We start from the raw sequence: 20317 nt of genomic DNA, 5'->3' as shown, positions 1-20317 counted from the left end.
TCCAAAAAAGATGCAACTTTAACACCAGTTTTGCTGCTTACTTTTTTTTTTCTTTCTTTTTTCCCCCTCCCTTTCTCTATGAAATGCTAACACCCAGTGGGTCATCCAGTCTGAATTCCTTATGTGCAGTACTGAAATGAAGTAACAGCTTTTGCTGTATTGGCATTCAGATGGGATTTCTTTTTAAGACACTGTTTCCTGGTGTCATTCTGTTTTCACTGAAGTCAGAAAAATTCCCACTGATTGTGATGGAGGAGTTATGGTATTAAACAGCAGGCAAGGCAAAAGTCTGAAGACCTTAAATGAATTAAAATAATGTAGTTAAATACAAATGACCGAAATAACAATACTATTTTACCCATGTTTTATTATTTTCTTTTTTTGTATCAAATCTACAGCTACTGTTTTTTTCACCTTCTGAGCATGTTTTGGGTTTTTTTGATACAAGAACAATTTTACAGGTATCTGTACTTTTTTATTATGGTCTGCATTAAAATATCAGTCTCCCAGACACAAACTTTACCAATAATTAGTACAAAATGTGACTGTAATGCTGTTCTTAACCCAGGAGAAACAGAGAACATGGATGGTACAGTAGTCTCAGATGACCCTTCACCTCTTTCTTCGGGAACGGATTCAAGTCCACAATCTCCATGGTCTCCAGAAAACAGAAAGAGTCCAAAAGGGATCAAGAAAATCTGGGGAAAGTAAGGTCATTTTTTTAATTCACTCTCGAAGCATTTCAGCTGAGAATTAATCCAATTCCTAGCAAAAGCTATAATTATCTACATCAAGAATAAACTAAAATTCAGGAAAAGGAGAGGAAACAGCTCTGGGATTGCACTGGTGTCTCTGTGTACATAGACAGGGGTGTAGAAAAATGGATGGGAGTGTTCCCAGCGTCATGCTGGTGAAGGAAATATGACACTGCTGTCGTCTTAATGCTATTAATTTAGCATGCCAGCAGTTTCATTAGCCATGAAAAATTAAATGATAGTAGGTTGTTCATTACATCAGAAGGTATCAGGTAAAAAAAAAATGAGAGAAAACAGGAGGAACAAAAAGCAGGGAGACTGAGTTGTGCTGTGCTCATTTGAGCCACTTCAGAAACATCAGCCATTTCCAAGTCTGGATTATTAATTGGATTGAAGTGTTATGGCTGCTCTGTGGAGCTCTTTTTTTCCCCAAGGATTAGGTCTAGACTGCATTTGCTGGAACTTTCTCAGCTACCACTGGAATTCAGCATTTGTGATTTACAGGAAGGTTCATACAGCCTCTAGTTGTCACTGTAGTTTCCACAGAAACCCATGTCCTCTGTCACAAGCTAATAGTACTGTCATGGCACTCTTGTCTTGCAAGAATAAGAAGAACTCAGTCAGGTAACTTCCCTGCAGACGACCTGGGGTTGGCAGAGTTCCGAAGAGGTGGCCTCCGTGCTACAGCTGGGCCTCGGTTATCCCGGTCCAAGGACACCAAAGGCCAGAAGAGGTAATGGCTCCTTCTTCACCTTACACAGCACATCGTGGGGTTGTGTTATAAATGTGCTGAACAGCCAGACCCTCCTCTTGTGAAATGCATTTTTCACTACACGTGGAATTTCACAAGCGGCAAGAATTTCTCTGGTAGCAAATGTATCCCGAGAAGCTCCCTTGTCCACACTCCTGCAGCTGCAGGTTGCAGCACTCACTCCTTGGTGGAGTGTCAAAAATTTCACCTTATCCTGTGAGAACACCTGCATAATGATGAGGATTCAGCGATTCCCCTTTTTCCTCTTTTCAAATAGAAAATGGGAAATTCCTGTCCACACCCCCAACTCCTCACCAGTTGTGGCTGGGCAGGCAAATTAACAGGACACTGGTACCACAGCACCTACTGCCAGAGGGGCTGTTGGCTTTTCTTGCTGCACAGGGCAGGGCACACTGACAGATTCGCTGCAGTGCTGCCTCTGGCACGTGAAGAGCTTTCCAATGCAAGAATTCATTCTTTTCTTTAAGATTTTTCCAGTGCAAAACATTCATTCTTTTCTTTAAGATTTTTCCAATGTTTCTTATACTTTTCAGTGACTACAACGCTCCATTTGCTCAGTGGAGCACCGAGAGAGTTTGTAACTGGCTTGAGGACTTTGGTCTCGGCCAGTACGTCATTTTTGCGCGGCAGTGGGTGACGTCGGGCCACACACTGTTAACTGCCACACCTCAGGACATGGAAAAGGTACGTTTTCTGTCCCTGTTTCTCTCAAACAGCCTCACCTGTTGGTTCTGTATAACCAGGCCCCTTCAAACCCTTGGCAGTTCTGCCTTTCTGAAATGCATAATGTCAATTTTTGTAGGTGCCTCAGCGATCAAAAGAGCCAGAGGCGAGGCAAAATCTTTGATAATGGTTAATTTTTGCAGGAAATGGGAATAAAGCATCCACTGCACAGGAAGAAATTAGTTTTGGCCATTAAGTCAATAAATGCAAAACAGGATGAGAAGTCTGCACAACTTGATCATATCTGGGTGACACGTAAGTGTTTGAACTCTCATGGAATTGTTTGGAAAGGAATTTTCCCCACCACTATGAGCGGGAAGCCTGATACGTGTTTAAGCAGTTACCAAATATCTTTTAAAAACACTTAAGTTTCACCATAGTAGAATTGAGGATTTTTTATGTTTTTCTTGACACCCAGATATAGAGCTTACAGTATGATCTCCCACAGGGGAAGTCTGTCAGATTGCTGGGAAGTAAATGGGGATGCTCAATCCAGCAACAGTTACATTATGCTGCAGGTGTGTGCTCCATCATGTGCTGTATGTCAAGTACCACAGGGGTAGTATGGACAAAGCTGTTTGGTGGGAATTGCTTTCAGGTTACTAGCAAGAGGCTGTCCTTTGGAAAGGGGAATAGGTTGAATGAGCTACCTGAATGCCTCGAAAGGAGCCAGGCCAGACAAAAGGGGAGAAGGGCTTTGTTCTCACTGATCTGGATATTGCTCTCATACCTGCAGGATGGCTCGATGACATTGGCTTACCTCAGTACAAAGACCAGTTTCATGAATCCAGAGTTGATGGGAGGATGTTGCAGTACTTAACTGTGGTAAGCTACAATCCTTTTTTTTCCTCAGTTAAACCAAATTTAACTTCATAATGAGTGAAAAATTGTACAATTTCCCTTTGAATGTGAGCACCTAAAGAATTTTTGCGAGTCAGAAATTTGTGCTGCCTAGTGCATGATTACTATTCCTAAGGTACATAAAATAAGTCATTTGTTACAGCCAGTTTCTTTCACTATCACACCATGATTAAAGGCAAAATGGCCTGTTTCGCATGTAACTTCTGGAGCACATTGTTCTCCACACCAAATTAGAAACAACATTCAGTAAACTAAAAGCAGCAAATTCAGTGATCTGTCCAACTCCAACCACATTCACAGCACACCATGTACCACGTACAGCCACAGTGTTTTCTTCCCACTGCCCTGCCCAGGTCTGGATAGTTAAGTTTTTGGGGTTTGGGGTTTTTTGTTAACTGTGCTATGAAAGGACTGCCTAAAATAGCTGTTATCAAAAGTACAGCTTTGTCTATGCTGCTTAAGGAGCCCTTATTATAGGAGCACAGTCCCTACTACTCCATGGTTAGGTGTGTGTTGGTAGCTGTGATGATCCTACCCACAGCAGGATATTAGCCAGGTCAGAAGCAGTCCAAATATTTTAAAACTATCCTTGAGCCTGGATTTGACTTAATAGGCTACATGCCAGTCTTCATTTTTTTTAGCCAGGTCTTGTTATGGCACAGTGTTTTAAAAATATCAACAACAGAAAATCCTCCCCAAAACCTCCACCCTAAAACTCTTCTTTAGAGTGCAAACTTTCATTTTACCTAATCCACACTTACTGTAATTTATATCAAACTACACAGCAAGTTTAAAATCCTTCTTCATGGGGAAAGTACCTGTTTTGGTGTGTTTTCTGTGCCACCTAAAAGGCTCTCTCTTTCACAGAACGACCTTCTCTTTCTGAAAGTCACCAGTCAGCTGCATCATCTGAGCATTAAATGTGCCATTCATGTGCTGCACGTCAACAATTTCAACCCCCACTGCCTACGCAGGAGACCGGTTGAGGAGGTAAAAGAATGTCCAAATAAATTAATTTAAGCAAGCCCTAAGTACCTGGTTCCAGCCAAAAGGGATAGAAGGTTAGCAGTGTACAATGATACCAACAGAATCATTGCTACTAGGGAATTGCCCCTAAAGCAGCAGTCATGGTGCTTCCAGCTCTGGCATGTAACATGTACTCACTGATAGTAAAAATATATGCACTCCTGAAGAGTTTGAGCTACTTATTAGTTGAACCTTAAGCATTTTTCTTTATAAGTTATTTGCATAGTTTAAAGGTTAATTCAACTTCTGAGGAAATAACCTGGAATGTTTTTTCTTTGCCTAACTTTTAACTCTCAAAATCTGTAAGGTTTTTGCCTTACCTGATCAGCATATCTTATTCTCTTAGTATTAAGTGTCAATAACACTGTTCTCAAAACGGTCCCTTTTTATACCCCTAATCTGTACTGTTACACTACTTGATGCAATTCATGGGGTTTCACCCGTACTAAATTAGACCTGCCAACCTGTCAGAGGCTGCTGAAAGAGGCCTTGAACAGCAACAATACCTCAGTCAGGGAAAAACTGCAGAGAAGAGGAGGAAGGATGTTTTTATCTGAACTGAGGATGCACATTGTGCACATTCAGACAACACAGGCTGTTGTGTCATCACCTTTCCTGGTTCCTTCAACAGAACAACGTGTCGCCTTCTGATGTGGTTCAGTGGTCCAACCACCGAGTGATGGAATGGCTCAGATCAGTGGATCTGGCAGAATATGCACCAAACCTTCGAGGGAGCGGAGTGCACGGGGGCCTGATTGTAAGAATTTAGCATTTTACTACCTATCTACTAAAAACTGACAGGCTGGAATATAAAACATCTTTTATCTGATGTTCGTCAGGCGGGAGGAAACAAATGCATCTGTGATCAGGCCTTCTAAGGAGCCTCTTTATCTCATCCCTGCATCTTAATTTTTCAAAGGAAAACTAAAATTGAAAAGGCACTGCTAGAACATTTTTTATAGCCAAAGCTGAGTGTGCACAAGTGTTTGGCAGCCGTACATAAAAAAACCTGAACTGTACCTTGAGAAAGTTACTTATTATTGATAAGGCATCATGGAGCGTTTCTTTGAGTGGTTTTACCAGAATTCTGAGCCATGGTAAATAACCATCCTGAACTCACAGCAGTCTTGCCAGCAACCGGGAATGACATTTTTTCAATTCAAATAATTTAGAGCTCTTTGCAGCTAAGTAAAGTCAGAGTTCTGAAATACCATGATTTACTACTGTAGAATTTTTGCCAAAATGAAACAGAAGAAACTGTACTAAGTTTATACTCTGACTAGGGCAGAAAATTCTGAAAACAAACAAAAAATTATAAATATAAATGCATATTTGCCTGATCACGTTCAGCGTTTCTTATTTCTCCTTTCATGTATTTCCCATTCAAACCCTTGGTATCATATCATCAGTGAGCTATAAAAGTTCTAATGTGGACAGATGGCTTAGTAAGAGTGAGAAATCCTTTGATAAGCACTGGAATGGTTTACTATTGCAAATATTTAACCATATAAAAAATAAATATGCTGCCTTCTTAATAGATTCTCGAACCTCGCTTCAACGGGGACGCGCTGGCCATGCTCCTGAACATCCCACCTCAAAAGACCCTCCTGCGCCGCCACCTCACCACCAATTTTAATGTATTAATTGGACCAGAGGCACAGCAAGAAAAAAGAGAAATAATGGAGTCAGCAGCCTACACACCTCTGACCACCACTGCCAAAGTCCGGGTATGTACTGCTGTCAGAATGAGAAATCTCAGAATGTCAGACTTCTCTACCCTGTCTGATAAGGAAAATAAAAGACAAACGTGGACAGGGGGAGGTCAGTTCTAGAAGGAGAGTTACATTTTCCTTAACTCGAGATACCAAAGCTTTTCATTTGTGTCTGTTTAAATGGGCTTCTGAAATAAGCATGCAATCTGTTCTGTCTTTTCTTAGAAGGAACGCAGTGTAAATAAATGCATTTAATGTCAGCTGTCATTCCCAATTTGAAAACAAATGTATTTAGTTCAGAATCTACATACTTCAATGACCAGGGTATAGCAGTAAATGCAAAAGGAGAACAACCTTATTTCTCTTATTCAAAACTACTTGTGTTGTCTTCTTATTCTAGCCAAAGAAACTTGGATTTTCCCACTTTGGAAACTTAAGAAAAAAGAAGTTTGATGAATCAACAGACTACATTTGCCCTATGGATACAAACCCAGCTGCTACGAATGGTACTCCAAAAAACTATGGTGGATACAAAGGACTTAGTCCTTTCACTGATAGGGAACTGGATCAGGTGGGACAGACAGACTGATGCCATTCTCATCTCATCCTCTCCATGCATTCCAAAGCTTGCAAATAACCAAACATTGGCCTGTTTGCTGCATCCGCATGAACTTACTGAGAAAGTGTTGGCTGTGGACACTGGAGAGAGTTCTCTACTAAGAATGCCGGGTTATTTTTTTTTTTAATCAACATCATAATAAACTCCTCCATCTTCAAGCCCTTTTTCAGGACTATGACACCTTTACACTATGAAGATCAATGTGTTTTAACAGTTAAGGGGGTGGCTGCAGTAAACACAAGACTTTTTTGTACTTCCAGCTTTCATAACCTCAGTATGGCACACTATTTTTTTCATTATCTTTATGGGTGGTTTTTAATGTGATAAATTCATTTGGACAAATTTGTACAAAGCTACCAAGTTATATCAAAGTACAACTGGGATGTATTTTTTAACAGACGTTAATCAGAGAATCCAACTGAATTTTTCTTTCATTCTGTACAGTGGGGAGTAGTTTTGCTTAGACAGTATATGTGAAAGCAATGCCTCAGTAATGAACAAGATTATGAATAAACCAATACTTAAATAATTCACTTTTGTTATGTAGTAGTGAACCTGTGAATGAAACTGTCTAGGCATCATAAAGACAAATGATGAAGACTAAAAACCATCAAATTTTATTTCAATTTTGCTGTTGTGTAAAGGGATATAAACCCTGAAAAATGGAGCTCCTGGAGCCTTGTGTGAACGCTGGCAACACACAAGAGCCAGAGAGAGGCACCTGGGGTAAACTGCCTTTTCTCCAGTAAGATAAAAACATTTTAAGCCTGATAAGAGAATGGTCACAACATTGAAAAGACTAATTGTGAAGGTATTTTTTTTTTCATTTGCATGGTTTAGTGCATCTAACATCTCATTTGTGTTCATTATCTAACCATTGTCTTTTTCAAAGTACACCTTAGTAAAATAAGGTACTGTTCCTAAATGAGGAGAATACCAAATCCTGTGATTTAGTATTGATGTCCACTTGTTCAGCTGGGAGTTGTGACAGAATGCATTAACTCTGAGTCAAGAACTTGCACTATGCAGTTGTTCAAGCATCACAGAAATACTGGATTTTTTTTTCTCTAGGAGCATGGTCTTTCACTTAAGCATGGTTCTGAGCACGTGGTCATGCTGTGAAATCACAACACCATGGAACTGGTTATGCTTTTATGTAAAAAAAAAAAGTAGGACTGTATTATCAAGGACTTTTACTTCTTGCCTGTGAAAGAAGCCTACCAGAAGTATAAGCAGTGTTAGACCATCTGGAAAATACTGCTTTTCTTTGATAATATCAGTTGAGCTTTTTTTTTTTTCTTCTGTGAAACAGAGTCCAAGTTTCATGGAATCAATCTTTCCTAACCAGGATTCACCCTTCCCATTGCTAAGTGCGTTTTCGTGTACCTCGCATCATGGAGGCAGTTTTGTTAACGTGCAGAAATCACCCCTTAAACTTACCACAACTTCATTTGTCCAGGCACAGATACCTCCCAAAGATGCATGTAGAGTGAATAAAATTGCACATGCTGTCTGATTTGAACTAGTTCCTGAATGCTTTTACAGATGGAACACTCAGAAGGCACAGTAATGCAAATAGGGGCTCTTTCTCAAGGCATAAGCCAGCTTACGGTAGGTATTCATTTCACTCTTGTTCTAAAGTCACAAATGTGTTCTGTCTGCTACAATTCAGTGAAAGTTTGTCATTGATGGTGGTAGTTAAGAGTAAGTGGGTCACTATTCTTGTTAAATACCTCCTTATAGCCTGGTTGGGCATTTGGTAAAGAAACCACCCTGCTTTTAAATTGCTCTAGAAATTAAGTTTCACTTAGGCCTATTTAAGTTTTCATGAACTCTGCTATCTCTTTAACACAATGACAGATATTCATCCCCTTAAATGAAAACAATTCTTCAAAGATTTTGCACCACCAAATGCCTCAGTCCCAGCAAGGACTAGGAATGTCTTAGGTACAGACTTGAAAATGTACATGAGCTAAAACTCCATGGAAAACAAACAACCCCCCCCTTCCTCATTATTAACTCCTCACTCCACAGAGGCTAATTTATTAAAAAACAAAAATAAGGGACTGAATGATATAATGAAGAATTATATAAGGTAGTTGAGTCGCATGCCACACACGAGCTCTCTAAGGATTTCCTCAAGCAAAAAAGTGTATTTAAAGCTATATTCAAGAAATTCCTTTTAACTGTATGCAGCTCTAACTCCCCCTGTTGTGAGTCTGATCTCATTACAGCTGGGTTTCTGTGACTGAACACTTTCTCACTCCTTCCCTCCCATCTTGCCTTTTCAGACGCTGTTAAGCCAGGATGAAATGCTGAATGACAGCAAGTTTTTAGCACCTACCTTTGAAGACTGGAGATGATGTTCCAGCGTGACCAAGAACACTACTCATACCTCATGCCTGTCAGGAGTGGCCAGGAGCAGCTGGAGGCCCTGGTGCAGGATGGCTTTACCTCTCTTCTACTACTGTGACTTAGCACATAGCATTTAATGTAGCCACACCTCACAGGTAACTCTCCTCTGTGCTGTTTTTCCACATAGTGTCATATGAAATAGGTGTTGGGAGAAGAATGGGACTCAGATCCAGAGTCTGGAAAGCCAAGACTGGCACCCTGTTTTACCCTTTCATTCAGTCCTCTTTTACATGGTGTGTTACATGAAAGACCTTTTGTAATATTTTTTATTTTTATAATTAACTTGTAACGCAGGAATCATTAATACACTACTGTACCGTGTGGGCTTCCATCAGAGCTACCTGGAAATTCAGGTGGATGCTGGTGAGTGCAGCAGTGATGGCTCACTCAGTACTACTCTGGTCTTGCCAGACTGGTTCCCATAAAGGATTTTAATCTCTCATCCCTTTCACTAGCACACGTCCTGCCCTCTTTTTATCTAAGTCAGTGCAGTGTCTTCTGGGAAGAATGGAACATAATGCTGTCCATCAAGCCCTTGATTTTATCAGGAGGACAACAAGCTAGCATGTTCACAAATCTTCGTCTGATGCAAAAAGATGCTGAACTACAGCACGATTGTAACTCCAAGACTACCAGAAAAGTATCATAATAAAACAAATATTTATTTCTTTAAAACACCTGGCAAAACACATCTGTTGCTACTCTGCTGAGCTAGGCATGACTGCAGCAGAGGGAATTATGGCCTCTCACTACTTACTTGAGGGGCTGCTTGAGGGTGAAACCATCTCCTTTACAGCAGCAATTACTTGTGGCATCTGTTTACATGTGCCTCTCTTGTATTAATGAGCTATTAACAAGCTATGTTAGTAAACAGGGAAATGCCAGACAGAAATCTGCTTAGCTGTAAGGAAAAGACTTTGTATCTGGCTGGTTTGCCTTACTCTCCGACTCTCTTGCAACACTCACTGACTGCGGGGTGTTGTTTTACATACTAATAGAGCCTGAGGGCAGGTCACTCCCAGCCACAACCCTCCCAAATAAAGGGGAAATCTCCACTATTGTCCAGAGCATGCAGCAAGGGCTCTTTGAGAACTACCAGTGGCACTTTTTGAAGGTGACCTATCCTACTCCTCACTCCATGAGTTTCTCATGGCAGACCTTGGAGTGTACAGTCAGATTTAGGAAGCTAAACACATGATTTTTATGGTTCAAAATGGTAGAGCCAAAGCAAATTCTTTTCAGTTGCTGAAAAATTAAATGATAATGGAAAATCCAGAGGCATGAGATGTCAGTCTGCACATCAGCCAACTACAAATGTTTAATAAAAGCTATTAAATGTACCAGTCTGGCAGTGCAGTCAGTACTAGTGACCAGATCAGGCATCATGGGCATTTGAAACACCTTTCCAGGTTAATTAGCCAGCAGACTGCAAATGGGATAAACTGCTCCAGCAGAGGCAGCCTTAGTATCACTGGGATATTCCAAACAGATTTTCCTATTTCTTTCAAAGCTGTGTTTTTAACTCAGTGTGTTGTTGTGCTAACTTGGCTGTGAATAGTCAATCTATAAAATTATTGATTTTTTTTTAAATATAAGTAGTAAGAAATCCTAATTAGCATAACACTGGTATAAATGCTTATTTTTTGACTGTTAGCAATAAATTCTGGATGTTCCTTTATCTCTTCCTGACTGTGGAATGATTTAACACAAGTACAAGTAGCTGACCTCTATAAGGGACAGAATCCCAGTCTGAATCCCCATGTCTTTCCTTGCATTATTGCTACAAATGTAGCTGATAAAGTACAAAACCCCTATGTCAATTTTAAACTAGTAGATTCCTTCAGGTTTGCTTTAGATTAATAAAAATATTTAGTAAACACCTATATTAACTGCTGAAGAAGCAAGTCTGCTGGCCCAGGGATTTGTCAAATATAGTGTGAACTAATTCCTGAAAATGACCATGAAGGACTTCAGCACTGAATTTTTAGTCTTCAGTGCCTAAGTGGTAAAAACTCTAAGATGAGGCACTACCTGAGTGTGATCAACTCAGCATAGTTTACACCAGGCAAAAAGAAGCCATGATATCTCTTAAGCAAAGGAAATTTCTTAGCAAGCTCCAAGAGAATGACATGCAAATGATGCAACATCCCTTGGCAGTGCTTCTTTAGCTAAGGCTGTTAGAAGACAGCATGAAGTCATGTAATCCTCCCAAATAAATTTCACACTAATGAGAATTTCTGTTACAATAATAAGCAATTTTCACGTTACCCGAATTGTGCTCACTTTTTCAGTAGCAGACTGTGACTTCTTTCTTAGTCCCTGATAAAAGGGCTGTAAAAGAGCATTAAAAAAAAGGAACAAAAAACCAAAACACAAAAAAACCCTGTGCTTTGTACTCTCCTTCCCCAGGATTCACTAAATGAATTACCTATGGAACAGTCAAGTGATCCTACACCAGTTTTATAACCCATGTTGAAAAATAAGTGGTTTTCTCTCTCCTACCTCTCTGATTACACTTAATTTTTTTTTCCCCTCAGAATTCATTTTCATACTAACTCTTAAGAGGTTAGACTAAGTTACTGCCACACGACTCAAGATGATTTCTCAATTTCTTAATATCAAAACACGGAAAGGTAACTATGAAGTTAGAAACCTCAGAAATTACTTTTAGGGGTTAAAAACAATCACAGACACAAACACCCCCAAAAAACCGCTGCACGGTTACATATCAGTTGTTCCTGTAGGAAAATACACAGTACTTACACAAAAAGGTATCAGATGGCATCTGTGTTAATAAGCAAATGTGCTGCTCTTGGGATAGCCAAGCTTGTCCAGGTTGGGCTGACAGGCAAACTGAATCATTGGAGGTGGCCCACACATGAGAATGAGGGTCTCACTGCCCGGGGCAGGGAGGTGGGCTTTCATCATGTCTGCAGTGACAAAGCCAGAACTGTACTTCCAGTCTGAAAGAAAGAAATTAAACTATTAATTTGAAAAATCTATACACCCTGAAGCCTTTTTAAACTGTGTATGTTGCACTCACAAAGCAGCTGAAGAATCAGCAGTCATGCCACCACCACTGTGAGCCAGGAGAGGGTTAAATTTCTCACTGAGCTTAAACCTAGTGGTCCCCTTCCACAGGGACAACAAGCATGTGGATAACAAGGACCTGGTTGATAAGTCTGTGAATAAATGTTAGATTTAAAAGAAATGAGCAGGCAAGAATAAAAAGGAAGAGTGAATCAGCTTTTCCAGTGAAGAGAGCTCACCCAGTGGCAGTTGTGCAGGGAGAGCTAGTGAGACCTGTGCCATCCAACACATTTTTGCATTTATTTTTTTTTAGAGATCAAGGTGACAAAGTTTAATGATGACAAAAGCTCCACCATGTATTTAAATAAGAGGAAAAAAAATTAAAAGAGGAAAGAAATGCTAAATTATTTCAAGCAGTAATATTATTGAATGTACCTGACATTTGAAGTGAGCAGTAGGAAAACTGCCTTCATATATAAAAGTATGTGCTTTAAGCTCATTTCTCATGAGCAAGATATGAAAAAAGCAGCAGTCAAAAGGCATATGAAATGTCAAGAAGGGTCAGGAAAGGAAAAGGGAGAATCACATCAAAGCAAAAATACAATTTGCCTACACCTTGATTGCTGTTGTTCAGTTCTGATCTGCTCAGCTCAGCTCAAGGGACACAGCAGAGCTGGAAAGGGTTGAGAGGACACAGCTGAGCAAAGGTATGTAATCACAGCAGTCTTCAGTGTAGAAGAGATGTGGCAGCAGGGGTGATTGACAGAGGTCTGTAAAATTAGTAACGTGAAGACTTAGTCACACTCTGCCAACACAAGGATTAAGGCAAATGGAAACCAGAGGAAGTTGTTCTCCACAGAAACGTGCTATTCCTATGGAACCACTCACAGACTGTCAAAACACCCAGGAGAGACACTTTGTTTTGACAAATGTAGCCCACTGAGAGTGACTGTATCTCTAGAGACACATTTGGCTCCAAACTGAGAAATATGAAAGGCTGGAAGAGTATCAAGGCCTGCTGATGACTCTTCTCTGGCCATTTAAGTCATGGCTCTTGCTGACAACAGGTACAGAACTTCGATGTGACTCTGTTTGGCTCTTGTCTGTTCAGGAGGTGCTCAGATCCCTTACATCAGCAAGCATGAATACCCAGTTTCAAAGGAAATACAGAGTTCAACTCCTACACCAGCCCCCAAGTAACACACTAGTCTATAATGGAAGCCTAGAACCTAATCTAGAGCTGCTGCAAAATAAAGATGTGCATGTTTACAGGTATTAGGCAATTTGATGCCAACAAAATGCCAACATAAACTGGTCTGGGAGACAGCCCAAAACAGAGCTGAACTTTTGCTGAAAAGTCCCAAAAACAGGCACATCCTGAAATACATGGAAAAATCCACTGAGTAACATGTCTGACCCAATGTGAGTTAACTATTAGTTCACACTTTCTAAAGGCCCACCTGGCTTAGATCACTTTTTAAAGCAGGGGTTTTGGTAAAGGTTTTTTTTCCTGAGGAGTTGGGGGATGTCTTTGCTGTTTAAAAGTGTAAAAAAAGAAGACTTGATCTGATGTTCACCCGAACAAGAGCAAAGCTCTGCCTGTTGTACAGCAACAAGCAAAGGCATTCCTGTGTGTCCCAGCCTACCTTGAGGAGGTCTGTCCAGTGTGTACCACAGCACAAACTGCTCAGGGTGCCTCTTCGCAATATCTTCTAGCTCAGCTCTCAGCAATATATCACTTTCTGTCTGCAAAATGAGACTGCTGGTTAGCTCCAAACCATCCCAAGGGCCCTCTGATGTGAGCTCATCTGGCATTCAAGACAAATGCAGTGATAAAGCAAACCAAGAAAGTGATTTGGATTTTCCCCCCTTCCGTGATATCTGTTATCATTACAGGCTTCTGTGAATTCAATTTAAGAAAAACAGACTATGAGGCTTATTAGACACCTAAACACAGTCTTAAAGATGGCAATCTGAACAGCTTTTTAATCCAGGCTAAAGTCACAATGACCTGGATTTGTCTCTGACGCTGGCAAGTATGGCCCTGGACCAGCATGGTGAAGGTTAACTGTACAGATTAGCAGAGACAAATCCTTTTTCCTTGAAATCAGTGAAGAAGTAAGATAAGTAGAGGGATCAGGATCTGATCCCAAATGGAATTTGTTCCCTAATATAGGAATTAAGTGAAACTATGAAGAGACACCTTCAAAACAAATGAAATAAGATCACAGAAATCCATGACAGCACCACACAAGTATTTATAAAGGGCCTTAAGGATAATTCTTTAATTCAGTTTCTCTTTCTTAAATAATTTTAACCCAAGACAATATATACATAATAACCATTTCCTGCTCTTCCCTATACTGATCATTTTTAAATGTGCTATCTCAGATGGTATTTTCTCATAAATGGCTGGGTTAAAATGCAAACCCAAAGACACTGGAAGAGTATGAAACGTGTGCCATAAGTTTAAAAAGCCCAGAGGCCAGCAAACAAAAGCAGGCTAATAAAGAGGAACAAACAGGTGGGTCAGAATACTCACCTGATTGGCAAATATAAGGTAACATTTTGTGGAGTCCTTGGGATCATTTGTGATCTGACGAATCAGCTGCAACATTGGAGTTATTCCTGTTAAAAAACACAGTGGTTATAAAATGGGTATTTCTTCCTATGGCTACAGTTTCAGTATTAATGCTGCCTTTCTTCAGTCTTCACTGGGAGCTTGGTCTGCACAGGGCTACATATCTCTGAATTTCTAATCCACATCAAATGCAGGGGTTGGGGGTTTCTATTATTACAAATAGTTTCAAAACAAACCCACAGTACTTGTGTACAGGGCTTTCCTCTTCATCATTCTGTCACATACAGTAACTTTACCCTCATGACATTCTCCTAAAATACTCTTTGTCACTGAGAGATGAAGTGACTTCTCTGAGGTCTCAGGGTAAATCAGTATTCAAAGTGAAGTTGCTACCCCCCAGGACTGAGCTCAAGCCACTGGAGCCACTGCTGAAGCAACTCTGTGTTGCCAAATGCTCATGAGAAGAAATACAGGTGTAAGTACTCTGCTAAGGTACAGTGATACTTCTCACAGTCATCCATAAAGACATTTTCATTCTCTAGACATTCCATAAGATGAGAATAGTTTTACCTGTTCCTCCAGCTATCATCCCAAGATGCTTTGCAAACTTTTTCTCTGCTTCAGACTTCTTATTAGGCTTGATAAGAAAGGTACCTGGAAGAAATATTCAAAACCTATAGCTACATTAACTTCCAAACAAACATGGATACAAATTCCATGGCAATAAATTACTACAGCCTACCAATTAATTAAGAGAAATGTTGTGGAAATGCTCAACGGACTCAGCACAGCACTGAGCACAAGTGTGGAAACCTCTTTGTCTCTGTAAACTCCAATCCTTGCTCTGAACAACAGATTTACTCCTTTCCTGCTACCCAGCATTGCTTATAATAAACTCCAGGATTCTCACCTCACTGCCTATAACACAACTCACAACAGTGAATGTCAGTGGCAGCTGAAGGTAACCACAGCCCCTACTACAGAGAAACAGGTTTCCTAGGCCACCTTCATCATCCTCACTTGCACTATGGATGTAGCCATTTGTGTATGCCTACAATTAACGGAGTTGTTATTAAACCAGCCTCAAGCAAGAATCCCTGCAAAGATTAGATTTAGGAATGTTGGAGCCTTAGTTTTATCAAGTTTTTCATTACTGTAATTAATTTCCAGTTAATGAGATGCCCATTACGCTCACAGCCAGCTAGGTGACTGCCTTCAAGTAGCCTGTGATGAGAAGACCTTTGCCAATTCCTTCAGAACTATCACAAAACCAGGCAGTTTGTAATTAAATTAATCTCCAAGGACCAAGCCAAATGAAAAGCCTGTGTAAAGAATTATATATGAAAAGCACTTGACATGTTCCAATTCTTAAAAGATCCATAACTAGCAACAAGCTTCCCTAGCTACTACTTTTTATAGCTGCCAAAGCAGAGCAGACAGGAACATCTATAAAACACACATCCATCACCTCCTCTGAGATATAAAGGACTCTGAGATATAAAGTTGATGACCACAGGAGGTCACAGCCCAGAGAAGCCCTGAGCACTTATCCCCCAGAGGCAAGACTTGACTGCACAACTCCTCTCAGTCAAGATCAATGCAAAACCTTTCAGTTGTATCTTACAAGAGGATTACTCCTCTGAGCTTATTTCCTCACAGTCAACTCAGACCTGTTTTAATTATGCAATGGAGGTGGCTCTCAGTCAGTGGGTTATTCAGTAACAACGCTGGGATTCTCAGGGGGCCTTTAATTATATAATCCCAGGAGTGTAACAATCGTCAGTTATTTCTTACACAAAGTAAACACAAAGTATTCTTTTCTGTCATATCAACTCTGATGGGCTCTTGGTCAAGTCTACAAAAGGTGGATTTTCTCTTTTCCGCCTCACAAAAAAAAAGGTTCTCTGCAAAGTTGTCAAGTTTTATAGAACACCTCTGAAAATAACCAATACAAGTTCCTCCCTTTTGCTCTCCCACCTTCATGTCACAGTACCTGCCCCCTTATACACAAGGAGTCCATTTGGCCCTCTGAAATCAATAGTATCTCCAATCTTCATGCTGTCTAGGTACTGGGACATCTTCCCACCTTCTGGAAACTTGGGATTCACATTTTTGTGGTAGACCTGTAAAAAAAACAATAACTTGTACGATATCGGCCACTAACTTTCCTGTAGACGTTATTACAAACTGTAGAACACAATACTACAGGTCTGAAATGGGGCACCTGAGAAAAAAACTGAGACAATTCTTTGCTCTTATTCTGGCTGCTTCCTGTTGCAAGGTTTAATAGATAACTAAGTTAAATGTGCTGTCATGCACTTGTCCCCGTGCTCTGCAGCCAGGTCAACAGGAATGGGTGGCAGGCAGATTATCTGCTGGTGCCCTCATTTCACTGTCACTTCAGCAAGAACCTTGTGTCACCCCATTTTTGTAACCATTCCTTCTGAAAATAGCATTGCTGCATCTTTTTAAGACTTTCCCAGAGACTCAGCCACACGACAGCTTTTTCAGCTTTCAAAGCACATAGGAAGTATTAAGTAGCTAATAACAGCTCACCACACTTGTAGCATGAAGAACAGAGCGTGCAAAAAAAAAAAAAAAAGCCCAGATTGCCTAAGGACAAACCCTATTGTAGAAAAGGATTAGAAAATCCAGAAGTCCTGGGATCAGATCATCCTGCATTCCCTGGCTTAAATGATTTCCCTTGTTTGACTTGTTTTCTACTTAGAGCTGTTAGTAGTAAGCATTAGCAGCAGCATAGGCATCTTGAGGGAGAGGGATCAGTTTTCATGCATTGCCAAATAAAAGATACTGGGGAAGTTCCTGCACTACTGCCAAGGAAGTGATTCCCTTCTCCATCTACTCTACCTCTGCTATCTCTAAGTGCCACACAGCAGATACACAGGATACAACTTACTATTCAAGGGTAATGTGAAATGAGTTGTTTGCCATGCATTCACCCTATTTGAAAGAAGATGAAACCTGATGAAAATGAAATTTAACAAGATTTGAATGAAAGAAGATGAAATCTGATGACTAAATCAAAACAAACCATATCATTAAAATGAAGTATTTGCCTTCCTTCCAGTTAGCAACTTATCTATATTAAAACAAAACAAAATTTACCTTTATAATTAAATCAACGTAACCTTTTGTCTCGTCACTGGAAACTGGGGTATAGGCTCGAATCACCAGATTGCCATCGATTTTTGCAGAAAGGTAAACATGTTGGCCTGGGGAGAAAGAATTACAATCTGATTATTTTTTCACCCCTGGAGGACAAGAGAGAAAGGCAGGTAGTGTAACCTGTTATACACATGCAATGACAGTGAAAATCTTTGCCATATAATCACTGTACAAGACATCTGGTTTCTTCTTTTAGCAACAGTTTCTGGAGCATGGAGTAACTGAGGAGAGCTGGTAAATACAGAAACAAGGATAAGGTACAAGGAAAGGAGGAAATTGATGGTAAAACAGCAATATGGAAAGTTTGCTGGTCATTTCTGAAGTGCTCTCTGTATTTTGGGTTCTGCTGCTCTCATATTCATTGATGAAGAGGATGTATGGGTACACCAGTTCACACAGGCACAGAAATATGCACTGTTTAACAGTAGCAACCTCTCAGAGCAAACTTCCCAGAGATCCTGCACCAAAACATCAAGAACAATGCCTTGGACTGTATTCCTTCTCTGTATCTTCTGCCTCCATAACCATAACGATCCTGGTAGAAGGCAGGAATCTCCCAGAAAGTAACCTGGCCCATACAATTTCAGGTTCTTATTCCTATATTCTTAGGAAAGAAGTCTAGAGGAACACGATCACTGCAAGGCACATCTTGGTTGGTTTAGCATTTGTCTAGTTAATGCAGACAGTTAACTACTCTTTCCCATGCAAGCCAGAAGAGAATTTGGAGAAAGACAGCTGCCCTTGACCCCTTGACAGGCAGCATGCAAGAAGGACGTGCTCACAGCATGGAATGGGAAAACCCTGACACTTGCCATCCAGCACAGGACACTGCGAAACAGTACAGAACAAACAGGGCTGCATCTGCCACATCTGCAGATCAGAGAGAGACACAGACTTTCCCCTACAGAGATTACCATCAATTCAAGGTCCAAGGTTCAGTGCTATCGGTGTTCAAGGGTACAGGGAAGTAGAGTGTGCCAATCCTAGCCTGAAATTAATTTCATGCTACAGAACTCAAGACAGAGTTGCACACAAACGTGTGTAAATCAAAGGTAAAGTGCATGCAGGCTCTGAATAGTTCAGCATCTTCTATATACACTAGTTGTATTTCCCCCAGTAGTTACAAGCTTCCCAGGCAGAAGACTTGTTCTCTTTCTCATTTACAAGTGTAACTGTGTTTTCCAAAAGCATGAGGCCAGCTGGCAATAAACTAAGGGCACCAGATGGAAGTAGAATGCAAATAAGAGATATGAAAGCTACCATTTAATACATTTGACAGCTACCATTCTTGCTTATATCCTGACTGGTGATGAATTCCATCAGACAGGTCAGTTTTACTGCTCTTGTTCTAAACCACGCCACACAACTGAACACAAGCAGAACAAAGCACACACAAAAGATCAGAAATACAACCCTTTGGGAAAGCTGACACTTCTCTCTGAGAACAGCAGCATTCAGATGCAGCTCTTAACTCCTCGCTTTGCTGAGCCTTAAATTCCCAAACAGTCAGAAGTCCAAGGACTATGAGAACAGTTACAAATCCTAAAAAAAGAAATATATGTAATTAAACATTTCCAGTACTTACCTACAGGTAATCCTAATATATGATCAGTTGAAGGTAGCCCAAATCGGAATTTCTTAGTGTCATGACTGATTTCCTGGAAAGCAAAGTTAGAATAAGGTCAACATCACCACTGCTTTGAATTTCAAACTATGCTCAACACAGTAGGCTTCAGTAAGCCTGCTCTGTGTTAGCATGCACGCAGAATGCTGGGAAAGGACACAGAAATGGCTTTGAAAAATAAAGTTTAAATAAATCAGAAGAAGTTTTAGAAGCGGTCTTTTCCTCTTTAATTCCACAAGGAGTGGCATTTTGCCTGTCTGCCCAATCCCTACGGCACCTTTGCGTGCAGTAAAATCTGGAAACTCTATTGCCCAAGGCCGGTGAGCACATGCCGTGACTGCGGCCAAAGATCAAGGCGGGACAGGGCGTGCAGAAACACGCGGGCTTGCATCTCACTGACGACACACAGGGCAGAAATCCGGGGAGAAACGCAGCCGGGACTTAAAACACACGAAGCAACGAGTCTACCCCGCGGAAACCCACATTCCCCAGACCCCGGCCCCGCAGCTCCCCCCGGACCCCGCGCTCGGTCACCTCCTTGTCCAGCAGCCGCAGCGGGTACTTGGCGAGCGGGTCCTGCAGGGTGACGGGGCCGCTCGTCCTCCGCCCGCTCCCCCGCAGCAGCAGCAGCAGCAGGGCCGAGGCCGCCACCACGGCCACGGCGACGGCCACAGGCGCTCCCTGTGGGGAGGAGAAGGGCAGGCGGTGAGGGCTCCCGTCCCAGCTCCCGCTCCCGGCTCGGCCCGGTCCCCCCCGCCCGGCCCCTCACCCCCAGCGCCTCCATGGCTGCCGCCTTCTCGCCCGCAGCTCCCGCAGCTCCCGCCGGTCCGGCTCTGCCCGCCCTCTGCCCGCCCCGCCCCGGGTCCCGCCCGCTCCCGCCTCCGCTCCTGCCTCCCGGTCCCGCCCTGGCGGTCCCGCCGCCGGGCGAGCCCGGGGAAGGGCTGGGGCAGGGCTGGGGTGGGACCCGGGAACCAAGGCCTACTCGGAGCCCCGCTCCGCGCTCGGCCCGGCTG

At 41.6% G+C, this 20317-nt stretch overlaps 2 protein-coding genes across 7 annotated transcripts in view; one reads left to right on the top strand and one right to left on the bottom strand.

Moving 5' to 3' along the window:
• The window catches only part of PPFIBP2 (PPFIA binding protein 2), a 101517-nt gene extending 90956 nt beyond the window's left edge, over window positions 1-10561 (top strand). For 4 of the 6 annotated variants that reach the window (XM_039384299.1, XM_039384300.1, XM_039384296.1 and 1 more), the window contains 10 exons: window positions 569-707; window positions 1360-1488; window positions 2061-2211; window positions 2394-2505; window positions 2987-3075; window positions 3979-4101; window positions 4769-4894; window positions 5676-5864; window positions 6250-6420; window positions 8014-10561. In XM_039384299.1, coding sequence (XP_039240233.1) covers window positions 569-707; window positions 1360-1488; window positions 2061-2211; window positions 2394-2505; window positions 2987-3075; window positions 3979-4101; window positions 4769-4894; window positions 5676-5864; window positions 6250-6420; window positions 8014-8157 — 1373 coding nt within the window. In that variant the 3' untranslated portion in view covers window positions 8158-10561. The remainder of the gene's footprint in view (window positions 1-568; window positions 708-1359; window positions 1489-2060; window positions 2212-2393; window positions 2506-2986; window positions 3076-3978; window positions 4102-4768; window positions 4895-5675; window positions 5865-6249; window positions 6421-8013) is intronic. The other 2 variants (XM_039384301.1, XM_039384298.1) reach the window with 1 other exon arrangement.
• Window positions 351-20122, bottom strand: LOC113984471 (NADH-cytochrome b5 reductase 2). The gene is made up of 10 exons (XM_039384302.1): window positions 20074-20122; window positions 19839-19985; window positions 19266-19338; window positions 17621-17727; window positions 16488-16617; window positions 15065-15148; window positions 14456-14541; window positions 13560-13659; window positions 11647-11846; window positions 351-698 (listed from the first exon to the last, which is right to left on the bottom strand). Exons 1-9 carry the CDS (start codon window positions 20086-20088, stop codon window positions 11674-11676), a joined length of 915 nt encoding a protein of 304 aa, XP_039240236.1. The 5' UTR covers window positions 20089-20122; the 3' UTR covers window positions 351-698; window positions 11647-11673.
• Window positions 20123-20317: the final 195 nt, after the last annotated feature.

Source organism: Pipra filicauda, unplaced genomic scaffold (genome assembly GCF_003945595.2).
Source record: "Pipra filicauda isolate LSUMZ 115617 unplaced genomic scaffold, ASM394559v2 scaffold345_size814242_pilon, whole genome shotgun sequence".
Lineage (NCBI taxonomy): Eukaryota > Metazoa > Chordata > Aves > Passeriformes > Pipridae > Pipra > Pipra filicauda.
The sequence above is the reverse complement of the archived record's forward strand: the minus strand, read 5'-3'. Positions and strand labels throughout refer to the sequence as shown.

Coding starts and splice junctions, on each gene's coding strand:
- LOC113984471 (XM_039384302.1), bottom strand. Junction 17,728..19,265: donor TATATTAGGATTACCTGTAG/GTAAGTACTGGA, acceptor CTTTCTCCCCAG/GCCAACATGTTTACCTTTCT. Junction 15,149..16,487: donor CCTTGTGTATAAGGGGGCAG/GTACTGTGACAT, acceptor TATTTCTTCCAG/GTACCTTTCTTATCAAGCCT.